At 39.5% G+C, this 15,001-nt stretch overlaps 2 protein-coding genes across 4 annotated transcripts in view; one reads left to right on the forward strand and one right to left on the reverse strand.

The window, feature by feature from the left end:
• The first annotated feature begins 1,702 nt into the window (after positions 1 to 1,702).
• Positions 1,703 to 15,001, forward strand: part of CDC20B (cell division cycle 20B) — a 55,589-nt gene continuing 42,290 nt past the window's right edge. For both annotated transcript variants that reach the window (XM_046670934.1, XM_046670935.1), the window contains exons 1-2: positions 1,703 to 1,835; positions 2,114 to 2,176. In XM_046670934.1, coding sequence (XP_046526890.1) covers positions 1,773 to 1,835; positions 2,114 to 2,176 — 126 coding nt within the window. In that variant the 5' untranslated portion in view covers positions 1,703 to 1,772. The remainder of the gene's footprint in view (positions 1,836 to 2,113; positions 2,177 to 15,001) is intronic.
• Positions 8,684 to 13,441, reverse strand: GPX8 (glutathione peroxidase 8 (putative)). 2 transcript variants are annotated; one of them, XM_046670937.1, is made up of 4 exons: positions 13,355 to 13,441; positions 13,202 to 13,268; positions 12,372 to 12,633; positions 8,684 to 9,287 (listed from the first exon to the last, which is right to left on the reverse strand). In XM_046670937.1, the coding sequence occupies exons 2-4, from the start codon at positions 13,229 to 13,231 to the stop codon at positions 9,124 to 9,126; spliced, it is 456 nt and encodes a 151-aa protein (XP_046526893.1). In that variant the 5' UTR covers positions 13,232 to 13,268; positions 13,355 to 13,441; the 3' UTR covers positions 8,684 to 9,123. The 2 variants fall into 2 exon arrangements, with proteins under 2 accessions (XP_046526893.1, XP_046526892.1); XM_046670936.1 differs by having other exon boundaries at positions 13,202 to 13,411.

Consider the following 15,001-nt stretch of genomic DNA (forward strand, 5'->3'; position numbering starts at 1 on the left):
TTCTGAATTTCAAATGAATAATTCACTATTCTTAGTACTTGTAAGAACTTGGATTCTAAAATCTCAATTTACATGGATTTATAAGCTCATTAATTGTATTGGTTTGTAGCCATTCTCATAAATGGGTGTGTAAAATGGTATTTAAAAGTGGAACAAAGACAGAAGTCTTTAATATTATTTCCAATGTATTGCTAATTTTAGTTGGCATTTGCAAAACTGACCCTTTAACAATACATCTGACTCTCATCCAATGATATTTCACTTTATTTAGCCTCAATGTTTGCTGAAAGGATTTACTGGCAGTTGAAATGAGTACTCGTTTGAATGCATTGCAAGGAGAGTAGAATTCTTTTGGGTGAGATCTTTTAATCTGAGGGTTATTTGACTATCAAGCATTGTGATAAATCTCATTTGAAGATTAAGTTATCCTGAGCAGCATTTCCCCTAATCTTTATCATGGTAGATGGAAAACTGGTCTAAGATTGAGTCTTAGCTTTGATGCCAGTTTTTCTTGCTTTCAATATGAAAGAAAGCAGGAGAGTGAGTTTAGGTTTTTTTTTTTTTTTAAATCACTGATCTTTTTGTGTATCTGATATCTATGAACCTTTCCCCTGGAAAATACACAAGCCCACGTGTTGCATTCGAGCAAAAGCAATCCATCGTCAAGTGGGGGTGGGGGTGGGGTGGAGGAGGTAATGGGGAGGGAAAAGTGGACTGCCAGACTGTGAGAAGTTTCCCAGACAGTTTCCCCTCCTGCCATATGGCATGTGACACAGCTCGCCTCTCTTGGCAGCTTAGGTGGGCACCTAACGCTGCACAGACCATCTGGCTTCTTGTCATTTCCCTCCAAACCCCTCCCTCAACCCCCAATATCATCCTTTATCACTTAGCCCCCAGTCTGCTCAGCTGTCTTGCTGGCTCTTCACTCCTAATCAGGTCCTCCCTGGCGCTCTCACCTCTCTCACTAGCCTATTGTTTGGGAACATAGCTCAGAAGCTCAAGTGAGAGAAACTGATCACTTCCAAAGGGCTCGAGCAGAGAATTTATTGAATAAATATGTCAATGCTTCCCCTTCTCATCAGCACAGAAATCTTGCCAGGTTTTCCTGTCTGTTCGAAGATGAAGAGCTGATGAACACGTCTAAAATCAACAGCCTACACAAACGGTGATCATTACCAATGGAGAGAAGGCCGGAGAGTCACCGTAGCCCTCTGACCCCTCAAAGGCGGGATGGGGCTGGAGAAAGAGAAGTGGGAGCCGAGGAAAAGGGATCAGGATCCGTTATAACGAAACACTTTTTGTTTCTGAAAATGGAAAGAACGCAAGCTCCCAGAACCCGCTTCTTCGCCCGCCAACCCCCTCGCCTCTTGCCTCTGTGACAGCCCTCGGCTCCCGGCCGAGCTCAGGCCCGCCACCGCCCGCGGCAAAGCTTGGCGCTCCTGCGCGCGCCTCCGCCGACCAAGAGCAGGCGGCTGCGGGGCGGGGCCGCCGGCCGGGAGGGAGAAAAGGGGAATCCCTCCCGGGCTCTGACGTCACCGAAGCGCTGGCCAATGGGAAGCCGGAGAGGGGGATTCCCGCTCTGGCTGCCGCCCCGCCGGCTTTTTAAACAGTACCCTGGGGAAAGCTCTCTGGGAGCCGTGGGAGGAATGGGAGCATTGAGGTTGGGGGTGAAATAGGACGAGACTCTAGAGGTTTGACGATTAGGCATCAAGACGGGCTTAGACTGAGGGGAAAACAGGAGGCGGCCAAGGAGAGGCCAAAGTCCTCCTGAGATGGAGTGGAAACTGGAGCGCACCGCCCCGCGGCGGGTCCGGACCGAAGAAGAGATGCTGTGGGTGAGTAACGCCCGTTGGCTTCCTTGTCTCAACTCCCTAGAGGGGCTTCTTATCGAAGGCACCGTTCGTAACACCTGTTTAGGGCCAAAAGGTAGTATAAAACTCCAAACTCTGACCTTAATTTTGAGTTGTGTAATTTAGTTATATCCTGGAGCTACCTGGTTGCTTAAAAAAAGTGAATGTGATTTGACAAGCTAATGATCTGGAAACATTCCACCCCTAACATTATGGTTTTTAAAAATAGTTTCTCTTTCCGTATGTTATTTATATTTTCAAAGGAAAATGTCATGCGGGTGCTCGCCAAAGACATGAAGCAGAAGAGAAGCCAAGGTTCTTCCAAGGTGAGTGTCTAGTGCTTGCTCTACTTCTTCGTGTTAATTCTGATCTTGATCAAACTAATTCTTTCGAAAGAAGATATTTGTTGGAAGTATAGGCTGGTCTTAAAATATGAAAATTTAAAAATCAATCTCTTATTATATCACTGCAGAATCTAATTATACACCACCAAAAAAAAAATTCTGCAAGAAACTGAAGATCCCTGACAAATAATGGTAATCATCTGCACCTGAATGGTGCTTTCTAGTTTCAACAGCAACAGATGAAGCTTGGATGTGTCAGGTAGGCAGTGCATTGCTAGCTGGCTATTTCATTTTAACAGTTGCTAGTTGCGCTCCCCTCTGTTGCATTCGAAAGCTTGCCCCCAAAAGAAATGGAAATGCTGCCATCTTGTGGACAATGAAGAGAAGTGGCCTAATCCTCGGCCCTTAGGTTAGCAATTTAAAATTTGATCCAATGTAGTAGCACTTTTTCTCCTGAACCCCAAGACCTTTAGCTTCTCTTGAAATCAGTGTAAAAATAAAATCTAAATTTTTTCTTTTCTTTTTTTTTTTTTAAAGATTGGTACCTGAGCTGACATCTGTTGCCAGTCTTCTTCTTTTTTTTCTCTTCTTCTCCCCCAAATCCCCCAGTACATAGTTGTATATTCTAGTTGTATATTCTGGTTGTGCTATGTGGGACGCCGCCTTAGCATGGCCTGATGAGTGGGGCTATGTCCACGCCCAGGATCTGAACCAGCGAAACCCTGGGCTGCCGAAGGGAAGTGCGCAAACTTAATCACTCAGCCCTGGGGTGGCCCTGATTTTTTCTTATTTTTTCCTACGTTAAACAGCCCTTGTATACTGTGAGTCTCTAATTATCACCATTACCTTGCTTCTCGCTATGCTAATTTCCTTTAATTTTTACTCATAGATTCTAGTTTCAAACTTATTATCATTTTATTTTTATATCTTCTGATAAATCAAACACAGGACTGCACTTTCAGAATGCAATGACTAATGTTATTTATAGTGGGAGAAAAAGAATAACGTTTAAGTCTTTAAATTCCTAAGTATTTTAATATTGATTTTTTCCCCAAGCATAGCTACAGTTTTTTCTTACACCCGGCTTATGTATTACCATGAGTCCTAGATATTTTACTGCCTAATATAGACAACTGGTCTTTTGGTCAGTAAATAGAAGTAATTGGAAAAGCTATAGTTAAGTATAACTTTGTTAATTCACTTGAACTACAATATCATATTTTCATATCCAAGCTTTTAATTTGTAAAAGCTAACTGTAAGTATTCTCAAGGTTTTACTTTTTTAAGTTTTTGAATGGACTAAATATTAGTTTTATTTCTTATAATAGTTTTGGAGGAACAAGTTTTGTCTATAAGTTTTCTTTAATATGACTATTAAGATTAAAGTTCTGCCACTGTGTTTCATATATAAATGTAACCTCGGGCCGTGGAAAGCAGCAGTGACCTGAGTCAGGTAGGCAGTGTGTTGTTAGCTGGCTGCTTTAGGTCAATTCAGCAGCCACAACTACCCTGCCACTTGCTTCTGGATAAATTCTTCTCATTAACAAAGTGCATTGGTTACCTGTGTGTGATGGGTTGGCAGTGTATTGTTAGCTGGTTGAATATATGAATGTCATCAGCTAACAAGCAACTGCTATCTTATTGCATATACAATAAACATCAGAGTATAATTAAATCTGGAATGTGAGTGTGTGTATGTGTGTGTGTATATTTTTTGCTATGAACCAGGGCACTATTGCACTATTTACCATTACACTTGTTATTGCTGTTCAGTTACTCAATTATAATACAATAGACAGTTTTGTAATGTGAAGAAACTACTACAATTAATTATGAAAAAATTTCCAGGTAATATTTTTGAAGTCTTGTGTAGATAGTATTAAAGTATTTATGAAATTATATATTTATTTTTTAATATAAAATTTAGAATACAATGACAATTTAGAATGGAAAGCCTAAACTATTTCCCCAAATTTTCAACTAAGTCTTTAGTTTTCTTTCTGGATGATCGGTTTCTGAATACGACATTAGAGTGGGTCTGTGTGACCATATGTGGTAACCAGCTGAAGGGAGAATTGAGGTAACTTTCCAGATGAGTCAGTCAACCAAAACGTTTTCACTTGAATATCAAGAAAACTGGAGATTTTTGGGGAGTGGGGTTGAATTTGTTTGGAAGATTTGCCTCAATTCTTCGCTTCATTTTCCTTAAAATAACAGAATCATAAAATATTTGGAAGAAAGCATGAGATTTAGTTTGAGAAAGGAAGAACTGACTGTACAATATGATTTTAAATATTTTCTCCTTCCCTTGGAGGCCATGTTGAGCCGTGGAGCAGGGTCAGGTATGTGCCGGGTCCCAGACTTACAGTCCGCACTCCTGTAGACATTTGCAGCAAGTTCGTGGACATGGCTTTGGTGGTCTGGTCAGTTAGTTACACCCTAAATGAGATGTGAGAAGTATATCACACTCTTTACTGTGTTGGAGTCTAAGTTATTGGTAAAATAACTTTTATTCTTACCTTATTTCTAGAACCATGGGTTAAATAGATATCTATAATTAGGTTCTATGCATTTTACTACTTTAAATCTCATTCTCTTTTTACTGTTGCCCAATCTCATTCCATTTTCATCATCTTTACGTTTGAGTATCTGTTCCATGTAAATATTGTTTTCCTTTTGTTTTTTTTAAAGGTTAAATTTCAACATGTTATTTTCTATAGGAAGTCACTGACCTGTTGATAAAAATAAAACCTACTAAGTTTAGAAGGCTTGGCCTTTGTGTTTTAATTTTTTTGAACTAAAGAGCAAGACATAAAATGCCAACATTTATACTCAATAAATAGAATACATATTTAAAGCTGTTGTTCAGTTCCATAGTATTGAGATGATGAGAAAGGAGGGAAAGAATGGAATTCAATAAAGATAAATTAAGGAGATCAACGGGTAAGGAGGAGAATGAATATACACATTCAAAGAGAAAATGTTTCCATAGGAGTGAGAGGGAAAGCGAGGGATCCACTCCTGGGACCTCAAAGGAAAAGAAGAGGGAAAGGGTGTTGAAAAAAGAGGAGGAGAGAGGCTCTGCTGGCTGGGAAGCATTTTCTCTCCCCGGTGTTTTCTGTTGGGGCAGCTGCTGTGCTCTTCAAGGTGCTGGGGAGTAACTGCTTCCTGTCACTACCCTCTGGAGGGCTTCCTCATTCCTGGCTGCTTCACTCTGCAAGGCATGGCTTAGCACTGCAGTGGGAGAAGGGAAAAGCAAGAGTGGGAAGGCGTGTGATGTGTTAGTTTCTAGGTGTACCAGTTATTAGAATTGCATTATCCCATGGGAGGATGAAATCAAGCTGAAGGATAAATACAGACACAGCGTCTCCATATTAGCTCCACCCAAACGTGTCTTTTTTCTTTCAAAGGAACACCGTGAATGAATGTGATATTCTGTGCAGGGACTACTCGACACTTTTTAGCTTGTGTAAGGCAGTTTTTTGAAACAGATTTAAAGAAAATACAGTTTTTTTCTTCTCAGGCTTTTTTTTTTTTTCCTTTTTTTTTTTTTTTTTTTTTTACCGGAGTGTTTTCCTACTTGAGATTACCTGCAGACAATCCAGTTAGGCCATTCAGTTTTAGTGTGATTACACAGTATACTGCTAGCAGCTTTTCATAATTCAGTAATTGCATATACTTTCATGTTTTTATATAACCTGTCAAAATAGTATATTTATAATAAAGAGTATATATGATATATTTTTGCTCTAGGTTTTTCTCTTTGGAAATCCTTATGATACTCTGATCAAGTCTGATTTTTAAGAATTTTGGTGTGCTGGAGCCAGCTCGTACTGATTTGTGAGGACCGATGGTTAGATTTTCACAAATTTTGCAAGCCAGTTATGAAACCATTGGTAGGTTGAAATTGACCATGTGGGAGCATTTACACCATGGAAATTGGCAAATACTGCAAATCGGGACTCCTTCCCCAGAGAGTTGGTTGTTAAATATTTACCAGCCACCACTGTATATGTGCTATATATACTCTAACTCTTAAGAATTATATATATGCACGTATACAGATACTATTGATACACTATAGTTATTAAGCATTTTCAAGAATGAAGTTTAACTTTCAGGGTATATTTCAGGCAAATTCGTATTTATTTCACTCTCCAATGCTATTGCTACATCTGCCGTGAGATGATCAGGAGTTAGTATGAAGTACACCTCTTCATCCCCCAAATAAAGCAAAGCACCAATTAATGCATTTTGACCAGATTTAATAATGACCACAATTAAATGCATTTTATTTTGTGCCCTTCCTTTGTCATGAGGACAATAGCTGAATACCCTTTTATGTGATGCCTGCTATTTTTTGTTATACTCCTGAGTTCAGGCGGCCCATAGTAGTCTATGTCTCAGAGTTTTTGATGCTTAGATAGGGAAGGTATTACACTCAATTCGAGAAGGATGCAATTTTTCCTCAGTGTATATTTGCCTGGGAATATTCACACGAGACATTTGAGTTATGGGTGGCAGCACGTCAACAAATGGCTCCACTCCCTCTTCCAGCACACACAGCCTAGTCATTACAGAACACTGAGTGGACACCTACATGGCACACTTTCCAATCCCCACCTGCCTTCCCTGTAACCAAAGGGTCGAGGGGAGAGAATCAAGCACTGACGATAGTAGAGATTGCAGGTTGCATAAGGCAACCAGTGTTGGAGATCTATAAGTGAAAACCCCACTTTATGTGGCTTTGGAGAGAACTGGTGACTTGGGGCAGGACGGACAGCTGAATTTCAGTCACCGGGATGGGCCTGGTCGCTCCCCAGCGCAGCCTCATTACCCTCTGTCAGCAGTGGGGAGTCTATGTAACCTGTGTAGGGCTGGCATATACGCTGCTGCTCACACCCCTTGTGTGACCAGATAAAACACCGCAGCAGTCCTGCAGTACTGTTCAGAACTTGTGGGAGTCATAAGTGGGGGTATATGGCAAGAGTGCTCTGGAAGCAACACTTGGAGGGGTTGCCCCAACAAAATTTTCTTTAGAACCTTAGAATTCAAATTGCTAAGAGGCCTTTGGGGCAAAATTGCAAAGGACACAGACTTGTTAGGTGGCTCCTATTGCTTTGACAACAGTCCAGGTTGCTACTGGTTCCTTTCCTGATCCCTTGAAACACCTTGGTAAGTTGGAAGGGGATTCTGTTCAGTTTGACCCCTTCTACCCCCAATTTACAGGAGAGGAAACTGAAAAGTAGTCACATGACTTGCCCAAAGTCATGCTGCTCGTGAGCGCTGGAAGCAGCTTTGCTGACACACCAATCTGGCATTCTCGAGGCTGTCCCTGTAAATCCTCTTGGCCTCTGATGGAAACTACACCTCCAGCCCCACCAAATATCTTACTACAGACATTCGGAATGGGGTGGTTGGACATATACTGTGAAGCAGAAAGTATTCCAGGAAATATTTTTGGTTTCTCTAAGAACTTTAGTCTAAACACTTATGCAGAACTATATACTGAGGTTGCATTACTGATTGCACCATACAAACAGAATCTTCACTTTCATTAATCAGATCAGAATTTGGGAGCCAACTCAGCTATTTGGATTGGGTCTTCCTTCTTAGGTAAATTTTACATGACTGTATTTTAACCTTTTTTTTGCCCCAGTCTTCCTATTTAATTCTTTTATGAAATGAACATACATTTTATGGGGCAATAATTAACCTTCACCAACTTGGCAATTTGCTTTGTTAGCCAATAATTACAAGTCTGACAACATGGAAAGATCTTCTCTTTGGGAGAAAAAGTGTGTTGTGACTCCATCACAAGGTTCAGAGGTTGCTGAGGTTTAGGACGTGTCATTGCAGTCACTCCCTTTTTTACCCTGAGTTTTGGCTCTTGGAGTTGATTCTTTTTGTTTCAGCCATGAGAACGCTGTAGCCCTGGATTCTTTCCAAATGACTAATCTAGTCTGAATATATTAGCAACCAAAATTAACCTGTAAGGAACCAAGCTAAACGATCATATACTCATGGCATCTTTCTTACAGTGGGATTTTCACTCAGAAATAAAGACTGACTCAACTGTTAATATTCTATTTATGGAATTTGAGTTGCTTCTGGAAAATAATAAATACTGAAAATGATGAAGGATTTTTCAAATGTTATGATAATGTCATTTATAAATGACTATTTGGCCAGATGTGGTAAAACATACTATAAACTTGTACTTAAAAAAACAAACAAAAGCAAGCCCCAGTGACCTAGCTTAAGTTCAGCGTACTCTGCTTCAGCGGCCTGGGTTTGGTTCCCAGATGCGGACCTATACCACTCTGTTAGCGGCCATGCTGTGCTGGTTGGCCCACATACTAAAAAATAGAGGAAGATTGGCATGGATGTTAGCTCAGGGCGAATCTTCCTCAGCTAAAAACAAATGAAATCCTGTACGTGAAACAAGCAAAAATATATAAGGATTTGAGTCTATATGTGTATTTTATGTTTTCAATGTTTATTTTGTGTTTTATTACATAAAAATAGCCATTTACAGTCAGTTACTCCAGAAATTTCAGTCACACAGTGTCCTGAATTCAAAACAGTGGTCTAGTGTGCTGGCATTTCCATCAAGTACCATCCTAGAAAATGTCAAGTTGAACAATAGGTTATGGAAGCACATTGGCAACTGTGTGTTCTGAATCATTTGGTGTGTTCAGATGAAGTATTTAGTATATTTCATTTTGATTCTTTGGCTACTCTTTATTTTTGCCGTGGGTAACATCTCTATCATGGGGACGTTCATTACCATTCACTAGCAAGGTAACATTAAAAAAATCCTCCTTCACTGCCACATTTAATTGTCAGAGTATTTAAAATGAGACCAAACCCTCCGTGGAGGCATTTGCGTATTCTGACTATTGCACTAGAGTGGTTCAATGCCATTTTCATAGATCCTCTTTCTTTTTTAAGATCATTTGTCTAATCAGAGCTGCTATCTCAGGCCTGATGACATCAATGGGCTCCTCTGGCCTCCAGAACTTCACAACTTGACCCTCAGGGTTGACCAGATACTTCCAAAAATTCCACCTTGGTTCCTTCTTTGAAGAATCTAAAAGATAAGAATATGTTTTCGTGAGAATAATTTTATTCTTTGTCAAGATTGTCATTTCTATTACTATCTACATAAGTGATAACTTTAGAATTAAGTTCTAGGATTGTCATGTGAAAAACAAAACAAAACAAAAAGCAAAACAACCAAACAAGGCAAAACTCAAGGTTTGAGTAACCAGCTGTCTATATATATGGCGACTTCACTGATGATTCTGCTGATGTAGAATCACGAAATAAAGTGGGTTATTTTAGATTTGTTGATCTAAACAACAAAAAGTTTACCTTGTCACTAGCTCAACACTTTCAGTTTCTTAACATTATTGAAGATAAAATGATGTTCTAAAGGTCGCTGATAATGGAAATGTATGGATTACTTTTCATATCTATGTTTTTAATTTGCATATTACATAACTGGAAGCAGTAAAGAGTTCTAAATAATCATTGGAGAAATTATGACATCCTTTTCATACATTTTAATTTATGTAGGAAATATGGATTTTTTTCCATGTATATCATCCAGGATTTATCTGTATTATTATTGGCTAACATTAGAAAAAAATATAAATAACTGTAACTAAAATTTACTAAGTGCCTACTACGTGTCTAATCATGTATCCTGAGTGCTTCAAATGGATCCTCTCATTTAATCGTCACAGCAACCCTGTGAGGTGGGTATTTTATTATCCCCGCTGTGCAGATGAGAACAGTGGAGGCCCAGACTCACGGTCACGTGGCGAGCGCGCGGTGGAGCCTGACTGATATCTAGACCTTCCTACCCCACAGCTTGTGCTCTTCATCTCTGGGGCTATATTTCCTCCACAGGGGACATGGCAAAGCATGCAGATTTTAGGAGGAAGATGACAAATTCATTTTTGTGCACAAGGGAATTCAGGTGTATGTGGGACAGCAATCAGAGGAAGCAGCTGGCTCTCTGGCTCTGGATCTTAGGAGAGAGAGCTCCCTCAGGGAAAGGGGACAGAATAAGAGCCCAAGTGGATTGTTGGCAGAATCCGGAGGATCAGTAGAGTTAAGGGTGGATGGAAAAGAGGGACCTGCAAAAGAGAAAGGGAAGAGCCAGAGTGGAAGTCAGTGGTACCACAACCTGCCAGGTTCGGGAGGGTCACAGAGTGAGAGGGCAGATACAGTGATGGAAGAAGGAAACAGAGGCAGGGATGTGGAGAAGACACGTGTAAACTATTCTTTCAAAACAGTGATGAAGCAGGTAGAAGGAACACTGCAGAGAGTTTTTGAAGGTGGGGAATACTTGCTTTATGCTGGGAAAAGAACCAATGAGGAGGCATAGGTTAAAAATAATAAAAAGTAGCCTAATATTTACCTATCTGTGCTTTACCTTGCATACTGTGTCAAGCATTTAAATTGGTTATTTCATTATTAGTATTCCTGATCAAACGTCAGTGACTCAGTATGAGCATCATATTATTACCTTAAAGCCTTCTTAAAATCATTTTAAAAAATAGCCCTTTTCTATAATGGAAAATGTTTCTAAAGACAATGCCCATCGGGGCAGGGTTCTCTCTAACTGATGTAACACCTTGTGAATTAGAAAAAGAAACCCTTCCAGGTGGAGTCCCTCAGCATATGCCTTGCTACTGGTCTGGGTTTCAGCCTCCACTTGCCTCCTTACCCAGGTGCCCTGTTTAGTGATCAACGTACACACTTGTACGGAGCGGTCCTGTTTGTGACCACATGATCAATTACCGTCCATTTTGGCCACTTTAAAAGATCTAATTTTCATTTGGCCATCATTTCATAGCCTTTGTCTCTGAAGCTTCCTCTGACTTCAGTGAAACCTTACATCACTGTGACCTGTTGATTACACACCGTCAGCAGAGTTTCAGAAGCTTTCTTAGCAATAAAGGGGAAGAACCTAGGAGCTACTGCGCCCAAGTATTTGGCTGCTATAACTGAGGGATGATCACAAGGGCACGTGCTCCGGCTTTTCTTTCCTCAGTGTGCCCTGGGAGTAAAAGGGATGAAGACCTCGCTCTAGTGGCCATTCATGGGTTAGTAACTGTATTGACTCTCCCTAGAAACTAAATATAACGTTTTTGGAAGATTCTGATTTCACACTTAAATGAAATATGTAGAACATCATTAGCTGGTCTGTTGGAAGCTTGATTGCCTGACTGAGGTCATAGTTTTATCAAGACTCAAATGGTCTACAGTGAAAATGGGACTTAGGGTATCATCTGCATGAGTTAGATGAGAGGACATTAGCTCAATGTCCTTTACAATAGCATCTGGCACAGTGGATAAGTACTTTATTTTTCTTATTAATGTACTTAATCCTCCAAACAATCTTGGGAGGTAGATGCCATAGATAATCTCCAAATGAGGAAACAGACACAGAGAAGTTAAGGTAGTGCTTGAAGCCACACAGGAAAAGCAACAGAGCAGGGGTTTGAACCCAGAAAGACTGGGGCCAAAACTTCTCTCTTACTCACTATACCACACTACCTTTATGCTAACTGACCCTGGAAAATCTTTATATGGATTTCTGTAGCTAGTCTAATTGCAGAGATAGCTTAACACTAACCTCCTCCAAAAAAATCAAGATATATTCTGTTTTGAATTTTAGCAAAAACCTGATAAACTGAGATATTATTCATCCCTGAGGATAATATCTCCGATAAGTAAGACAACATAAAGTTAACCACAAAGATATGTTTAATAATGTTCAGCAACATTCATGAGGGATGTGCAGCTTTAATACTGGGGAGGGGCATTTCCCTAAGTGCTAGTTACATGAGAGGAGAACTGAGATATTTTGTGACAATAGCTATGCCGACAATTCAAGTAAATTGTTCAGGAAAATGATCACAAGGAATAAAATACATTGGAGTAAATTTATGTTTCCATCCGAGAAGTTAAAACATTGATTTCAGGGAGGCATAACTTCTAGAAAGTTACGAAGGATGAGATTCTGGCACTTTGATAGTTTTAGAAAACTTTCCCACTAAAACATTTCAAATGAAATAGGTAAGTGTGGTCCTCGTATATTTGTTTTAAAAATGAAAAGCCATTAAAAACATTATATTGCTGAGGCAAGGTAGATATTTACCAACGAGAAATCTAAATGCAGGGTCTGCTTCAGATCCTAGAATCTTAATCTTGTGGAAGATGGGGAACGTTGCTCCGTAGTTATTTCTTGCAAAAGATACTACTTCGTTGCTTGGGCGGGGCTCCGATTCTCCAAACTGATTGCATGGAAAAGCCAGGACGCTGAAGTGGAATGGTCCAAACTCTTTGTGCAGTTCCTGCAGTCCTAAGTAATTTCTGTCTGTGAGTTGGCAGTCACTAGCCACGTTTACAACTAGTGCAACCTCCCGGAAAAAGAAAAAAGTGCAACCGGAAAGTGAAGCAAATAGAAGATTAAAAGAAAATTCCGCAAGTAGTTAAAACCCTAAACTATTTTGGGGGAATACAATCTTTGATAGATGGTTATTTCACATTTTTAGACATACTCAACTTATTGAAAATCATGACCCGGATGCATGAGTTAAGACGGAAAGATCACTACTCTTAAAAAAGCATCTGGTACTCGCAACAGTTTATTTTGAAATAAAAGTTAATTATATGATCATCGATAGAGTTTATTTTAATGTTGTTAGATTAATTAATACTTTTATTAATAAATGTCTCTGTATTCATATTACTATAAGAATTTCCTAAACAACTTAAAGTATTAGTTCAGCACATAAAGCATTTTAAAACAGTTAAGACAATCAGAGTTGATCAATTAGAAGTATATAAACTATGAGAACTCTGAAACACCAATAATATTAAAGACTATAACTTAAGACAATTTAACAGTGAAAACCAGGTTCTATTAAGAGAATAAACAGAGAACGTGGACAAACAATAGACATAAAACCAGAAGATGCAACTTACTTTGCCTTTAAACTTTTCCAGAGAAACCATTCTTCCTCTTGCATCTTTCACTTCAAAGGCATAAAAGCTGTTGATTTTAGGTTTTAGAAATTTTAGTTGTAGAAGAAATAGCATTACTGTGCACAGAACCATAGACAGCAAAACTGCAAATACCTTTGCTTTGGGCCCTGAGCATCTTAACGGGTAAGCTGTGAGAGGCTCCATTTTGGATGATTCTAGAGGGAAGTCTCAGCAGGCTGGAATTCAAGGAGGAGCTGAAACTTGAAACCGGCTCAGTTTAACGGAAAAGCAGGAAGGACAGACTAGCTCCTTTCACTGCTAAGGAATAGAAAGACCCTTCTCAGCTGGCGAATGGAGTGAAACTCTTGAAGTCAAGAGGTCTAAAGAATTTCAATATATTTATGCTGTCAATTACATTTTTTGCTAGAAAAATTAGGACATTTTTGGTAGCTCTTTAACATCTTCCCAACAAAGAAAATATTTCACCAGAAGGTGGTGCCCTTGTGGCTTGAAAGATGTGAAGGGCTCCCAGCAATTGGTGCCATGCAGAGGATTTAGGTACATAATACCCAGGAATAGTTCAGAGTGTAGATTAAATTGATCTTTAATAGGATGTATGACCTGAAGGAATTTAATATTATATGTATGGATTAAATCTGCCATATGAGTTCCAGGAATTTAGAGTGGAAAGGCCAGTGAAGTATCTGAAAAGGCTACTTACTCTAACTTCATCTAGCTAAGGCAATGCTGGGTGAACATAGTGAAAATAAATACATTAACAACAATGATGGCTTTACAAAACCCTCCTTGATCATAAAGCAAACCGTAGTCCAGTGTTTTTCAAATTTTTGATTGTGATCCACAGTAAGAAATGCACTTTACACTATAACTCAGTACACACAGACATGGACACATGTAACTGAGAAATTTCATTAAACAATGAAACTTTCCCTTTGAACTGCAGTGTACCCTGGTCTGTTGCATTTACAAAACAGCTTGGTTCTGACCCATGAAAATGATTTCATGATTCACAAATGAGCTGTGGATGGAAAAATACTGAACTCTATAATAAAGTAGGAATTTAACAATTAAATATGATAATTCTATCAAAAAAAGCAAAAACAGACATAAAAAAACCCAAACCCACCTTACTTGAGTGCATCATCTCATTGCTTCATTTTTAATCTTTATTTTTCCTGTGGCTGTTGCCTTCCTCAAGAGCCTAACTTTCCTGTTGAAAATTTTAGGGGTAGGTGTGGAGAGGAAATTGAGGGTTGCATATCCTGAAACGTGTGGTTCCTTTAGTGACCCTAGAAAATGCCTTAAGATACACAGCAAGTTTTGAATTAAGGTGCTTTGTTCCACTTGGACCTTACTGTTGGTGTCACGGTGTGTTTCCAGACAGTTCTGGGAAAGTGCATGGAATGACCCGGGAAGCTTGTGGGAGTGCCCTTCCCATCACTATTAGATCTTTGGAGCTTTGGAGGATGTTTTAAGGAGGCTGCCTGCTCTGCTTCTGGTCCCCGCTGTTGTGGTTTGTGTGTTTGCGGGTAGTTGAGCCAGCTCACAGCTTAGGTGTGTAAAACCTATCAGAGACAGATAAACCACTTTACTCCCACTCTCATGGCCTGATCAGAATGGACACAATAGAAAAGTATTCTCTTGTAAACATAATTTCTAGTAAAGAACAAAAATGTGCACAAAAAGTGTTCTATCACTTCCTGTGATCGTTTTACTTTGGTGTTCTCTGGCCAACTTATTGAAAAAGTCAAAGTCCTTGTGTTTCTATTACACCCTGAC

Source organism: Equus quagga, chromosome 9 (genome assembly GCF_021613505.1).
Source record: "Equus quagga isolate Etosha38 chromosome 9, UCLA_HA_Equagga_1.0, whole genome shotgun sequence".
NCBI classification, from domain to species: domain Eukaryota; kingdom Metazoa; phylum Chordata; class Mammalia; order Perissodactyla; family Equidae; genus Equus; species Equus quagga.